Source organism: Medicago sativa, chromosome 2 (assembly GCF_051527215.1).
Source record: "Medicago sativa cultivar Bolivia chromosome 2, Bolivia_mono, whole genome shotgun sequence".
NCBI lineage: Eukaryota > Viridiplantae > Streptophyta > Magnoliopsida > Fabales > Fabaceae > Medicago > Medicago sativa.
This window is the reverse complement of record NC_140750.1, coordinates 4,616,236-4,621,907: the sequence shown is the minus strand read 5'-3', so window position 1 is coordinate 4,621,907 and position 5,672 is coordinate 4,616,236. Positions and strand designations below refer to the sequence as shown.

At 33.5% G+C, this 5,672-nt stretch overlaps 1 protein-coding gene across 2 annotated transcripts; it reads left to right on the top strand.

Annotated features, from left to right (window-relative positions):
* The first annotated feature begins 287 nt into the window (after positions 1-287).
* Positions 288-5,489, top strand: LOC146943815 (elongation factor G-1, mitochondrial-like). Of its 2 annotated transcripts, XM_085742088.1 has the most exons (4): positions 2,603-2,928; positions 3,360-3,447; positions 4,755-4,840; positions 5,298-5,489. In XM_085742088.1, the coding sequence occupies exons 1-4, from the start codon at positions 2,893-2,895 to the stop codon at positions 5,379-5,381; spliced, it is 294 nt and encodes a 97-aa protein (XP_085598214.1). In that variant the 5' UTR covers positions 2,603-2,892; the 3' UTR covers positions 5,382-5,489. The 2 variants fall into 2 exon arrangements, 1 of the variants encoding a protein (XP_085598214.1); XR_015025715.1 differs by lacking the exons at positions 2,603-2,928; positions 3,360-3,447 and adding an exon at positions 288-1,797.
* Positions 5,490-5,672: the final 183 nt, after the last annotated feature.

Sequence of the window (5,672 nt, the reverse complement as noted above, 5' to 3'; positions counted from 1 at the left end):
AAAGGTGGGCTAGGGGGAGATTTGGTGGTCTTGCTGAATTGGGCAGTTAGTTACACCTAGCAGGGGGTTTACATTTAGGAGGGAAAGTGAGGGAGAGCCGTGTAAATTGCATCTTTCATTTACTATCATTGTAGTTATCATGTATGTAAATTAAGCAAGCATGTTGTTGGCTGCTATGCAACTCAAGCATATTCAGAAAAATTCTTTCTTACTATTCTTTAGATAATATATAGAAACAACTTAATTATGTGTTTATCAGTCTCTTATATTTTTCATTTTCTGAGTACAGGGTCCACAACCACTACTGGATGGTGTACTTCGTTATTTGCCATGCCCGATTGAAGTTAGTAAGTATGCTCTCGATCAAACCAAGAACGGGGAGAAGGTACCTGATTCAAATAAACTCTATCCCTTTTTTGATTTAGGGAAATGCTAACATGTGCCCAGGCACATGTTAAGGTACCAAAGATAAAAAATTTGCATCGAAAAATGTGCCAATTTATTTCACATGTTTGCATGACGCTTTGATTTATTATTATGTTATCATGATCGTCAGAAATTGCGAATGGAGTTCTGACTTCTGAATTTGGAGGCCAGTTTCTTGAATCTTGAATTATTATAAGATTCACTGCTAAGATGGTGAAAATTGCACAGGAAGTGTTCTATTTAATGAAACATAATACAATCATTCGGAACCATGAAATATCAATATTAGACATATTAATACATTAATACATGTGCAGTAACATTATGAGTTTCCTGCCCATCACCTAAAACAACCAAATCCAATTTAATGAAGAAAGGTTAACTTAAAAAACTTTATATCCCTACTAATAAAAAAAATCAGGCTGAGAATTTTGGGATAGAGCTGGGGCCTCAAATTTAAGCTAACGTGGTGGGTTGGCTTTATAAGAACTAAGGATTAGTGCTTCTACATTTGAGTTGTGTTGGAATCATCCTAGTTTTGATGCGATCTGACTATATTGAAATTGTTTGATGTTGATTCTTGCAAACCCGTGATTCAGAAAGAGAGGGGTCAGCCGTGAAGGATTGGTATGATGGTATCAACCATATTCAAAGATTGTGCATGAAGTAAAACCTGAAGCTGAGTGATATCTCAATTTCTTTTTTGGCTGTTAAACAGAGGGAATAGAGATATTCAATTTCATATTTTCATATATTGGAATTGTATATTACAATTTATGATTTATTGTGACTAATTATGGGAATTTATATGGGTTTTATCGTACATCCTATTTCTGGTATTTAACATCAGTTTGGATTCCTCAAATCTTCCTTCTATCCTATACAAAATTAAGCAAGCTGTAGAAAGTGAGAAAATTTCTGAACAACATTTGTAAGCAATTACGTACTACCATTGAAATATGGAATTTCCCTGTGTCTCACTGTCTGATCAAAACTGTTGAGTGCCTGGAAATCATTCTAGAGTCAAACTCATAGTCTCCATTTCTTTCATACACTGATATCATTTCCTTCCAAAAGTGAAGGTCATACAAGTTTGTCATAAATTGAACCAAGACTTGTGTGCCAATGAAACTTGCCCATATTTCATCTTTATCTCAATCAAAGCAGATGTCAAAACATTTGCGCAAAATCATGATAAACATGGTTGTTATGCTATTTTTTAATCTACTCAGAAAAGAACAATATTAGGTTATTTTAACGGTGTATACTTGTCAAGGTTCAGTTACATGGAAGTCCTGATAAACCACTTGTGGCATATGTGGTCACATTTAAGGCGGAACTGTTGGATGGTTTGTTGACGACATATCTAAGGTATGCGAACCTTTAAATATTGTTAAATCCTATTACAATCTCGTTGTTTTTCTTTTATTTATATCGATTTTTTTTTTGGGTGAAGAATTTACGAGGGCGTCCTTCGAGAAGGAGATTGTATTGTAAATGTTAGAAATGGCGAGAAAATTTGGGTAAGCTTAAGGCTTCTCATTGTTCTCGTTTGATTGCATTCTTAACTTTTTTAGGAAAAAAAAATCCTATCTACAGTAGTTGCTGTTGTTATTAACTCCTGTAATGGGAAGAATAAATTACCAAAGGCATACAAAGTTATGGGATCTTACGACTTTAATTCACCCTCAGATTATCCAATTCATAGTAGTCCATGCATGTATTTAAACTTATCTTACATGGAAAAGGTATCTATTTAACCATACTTTTAATGTTTTCCTATGAAGTATGGACTCTCACACAGACATCTGACACAACACAAACCTTCCAACAAGCTAATGTCAAAAAATAGGACACCAACACACATGCACACACAAACAAAATATGAACATTATTTATAAAATATCTAAATTGTGTATCAAAACATATATGAGCATCTACATTGAACCATTTGTTTCATTACAAAAAAAAAAAAATCTAGAACAAAATATGATGCCTTCATTAATCCATCTACTACCGAAAAACTATAAATGATGTAAATTTAATGTCTTTAACCCTCTTATTTACCATCATTGCCGTAAATGTGTCCAAGGAATATTAAGGCGTGTGGAAGCAAAGAATATTTTTTTGGGATGCTTGTCTAACTTATTGGACACATGCCGTACGAGTTTTAGACATTGACCGCACGTTGGACACAGGGACACTTCCAATCATAGATGTGTCCGTATTTCATATTGTTACGTCCTGCATATTCTGGTCTTGTACCTCATTTTGTATTTTTTCCCAAAAACATTGCTACAACAAAGACTGATTTTAGTTTCAGCTTTTATTTATCTTAACGAGGGCATGCAAGATTGAAAACAATCTGCAGTTGTATACCACTCATAAGATCATTTACATGTCTTTACTTTCATTACTGCATTTTGAGACTAATGTGATTTTGTGGCTGAAGCCTTTCTTGTGGAAATGCAGGTTCATCGTTTGTTAATGCATGATGATAAGGTTAGTTTTTAGATTTTCATCATGACAAGTGTATATTCCCATTAAATTGAACTGCTTTATAGATTTGAGAACTATGTTATAATTGTTATTCTTTGTCATCTGTTTTTAAATTCTAACTAGATTTTGAACCTATGCTATGCACATAAGAATAATATTTAAGGATTAATATTTAAAAAAAAGGGATATCCATTCTTAGGGTAAAATCGTCATCTAATTTTATTTTTTATACATGTCCAAACCGTAACATATCTGTGCATCATAGGTAATCATAATTACACCAATATTTGATAAGGATAATATAGCAAAAGTATTATTCTCTAGCTTTCAATTATACCCCTTTCTCAATCTATGTGAAATGATCAAACATGTTTTATATATTATGGGACGTAGGGAGTAATGTACAAAGTGAGATTCTTATGCCAAATTTGCAGGACATTCAAGAGGCTCATGCTGGGCAAATATTAATGTTGTATAATGATGACAAATATTCTTCATTTACTTCACCTATTTGTGCACCAGGTTCTCCTTTTCTTATCCTTCAAGGCGTATGCTTCTTTTCTTGAATTTTACATTGTTCGTATTTTTTAAGATTGGATTTTACATGAATCTATTTTTTGTGGTTTAATTTTTTTGGAAACTTGACATTATATTTCTAATTTTTTTTTTTTTGCTGATAATAATGACTAGAGGGTGTATCTGATTTCTTTGGCCCTTTAGTGTGGCTTTCTACTTCTTATTTTGAAACTTTTGAAAAACCAAAATTTGTTTCAGTTTTGTCAAATTTTCAAAAACCGGAACCAATTTTGAACATAAACATAAAAATAAATATTACAAATATGTATTGAACATAAACATAAAAATAAATATTATAAATATATAATGTATAGTAATTTTAACAATAGTGGTTGATAGTGTGGTTGTTGTCGTATTGTTGTTGGAGGGGTAGTCTGAGTGGTGGTTGATGGTGGTCAAAATGGTAGTCGATGGTGATTGGATTGCTGATCAGAGAAGAGTGGAATGGCGATTGATGGTGGTCGATTGTGGTTTGCTGGTGGTTGGCACCGGTCATGACTAGGTGGTCTGAGTGGTGTTTGCTGGTGGTCAAAGGGGCGGTTGTTGTATTGGTGATCAAAGGTGGATGAAATGGTGATCAGCGGTGGTCAGGATGGTAGTCGATGGTGGATGAAGCGGTTATATGAGGTGGTTGGAGGTAGTCATAGTGGTGATTGATGGTGGTAATATTGGTGATAGAAGGTGGCTAAGACGGTAATTAGAGTAGTGGACATAGCGGTAGTCGGTGGTGGTTAGATTTGCGATTGGATGTGGATCGGGTTGTGATCTACCGATATCGGAGTGGTGGTAAGAGATGTGATCGATGGTGTCGGATGGTGTCAGAGTGGTTGTCAACAACCAACTGTGGTTACGTTTTAGAATTAAAAACACAAACATGAATTATAAAATATATTTTTTATAGATTGGCTTGCAGTCGAAAGTCGATGTAGTCGTCAATTTTTAGGTCATTCGATCAAGATCCAAAGATCCACATTTTAGCGTCTGAATTATTTTATATACGCAAAAATCAAAAGTTGTTTTAAGATATGAATTGTTCGATCAACCGTCTGTTCTTGATCGGGCAATTAAGTGGTGCTGACTACACCCACCACTGACTTCATTTAATCCAAATCCCATTGTTAGGGTTGCATTCTCAACTGTATTGTATGTTTTCTGTTACATAGGCTAGAGATATGTTAATTTTTTTTTTGAAGGAAACCTAGAGATTTGTTGATGTGAGTAACAATTTTGTTGTTCTGTTCATTATTAATCAGGAGACACTTTTATTGATGGGTCAGTTAGACGTATAAAACCTCCGATGAATGTTCGTGAAAATGTCTCAGAAGATTTTGAAGGGGATGTGAGTAGTATCTTATAGAGAAAATCTTGTGTGGTCCTGGTCCACACAAGTTTTCTTTGGTCACACAAAGAGAAAAGAGAGAAGAGAGAGAAGAGAGAAGAGAGAAGAGAAGAGAGAGAAGGAAAAAAACTTGTGTGTGTGACCAAACCAAAATTCTTTGGTCCTGGTCCACACAAGTGTTTCTCGTATCTTATATTGTGACACATTAACTCCCTTGTCTCAATTTTAACTGAAATATATCATATAATTGTCTTCACAAAAATTGAATTAGTTAATCAATATATTGGTTAAGACAACTGGGATAAGACACTTGGTTTTTTTGGGTGAATTCTGACTCGATTTGTACATAGAGATTGTCCTAGTTGTCTTTTATTCATTTTATCTTGTTAATGTGACAATTTTGATGTTCATATCATGAATTCATTACACTTTCTCATTAGTTCTTAAATAACTGCAGGAAAAGAGAAATTCACATAAGAATCTATGCATAGTTCACCGAGATCTCATGAAGTTATTGTCTAAACAAGTAAATGGGGAATAAAGTTGATGAATAATAAGGTTTTGCTGCTGAGAAGGTGTCTCAGTAAATGTTATTTTCTGTTTTCAGTCTAATATATTTTCATTTTTTAATATTAGCATCTAATGATACTATATGTACGTACACTCTCAAGCTATTTTACTTTACATCTATAACAATGGTGAATAACTAATGTTTTATAAGATTAGTTTGTTTTTGAAGGATATAAGATTAGTTTGTTAAAATTGATTATTCTTTCATTCATTTATATTCTGTTTAATTCATGTGAAATAATTAAAGATAACACTCATGGTA

Coding starts and splice junctions, on each gene's coding strand:
- LOC146943815 (XM_085742088.1), top strand. CDS start 2,893: ATGCAGGTTCATCGTTTGTTAATGCATGATGATAAG. Junction 2,929..3,359: donor TGTTAATGCATGATGATAAG/GTTAGTTTTTAG, acceptor CCAAATTTGCAG/GACATTCAAGAGGCTCATGC. Junction 4,841..5,297: donor CAGAAGATTTTGAAGGGGAT/GTGAGTAGTATC, acceptor AAATAACTGCAG/GAAAAGAGAAATTCACATAA.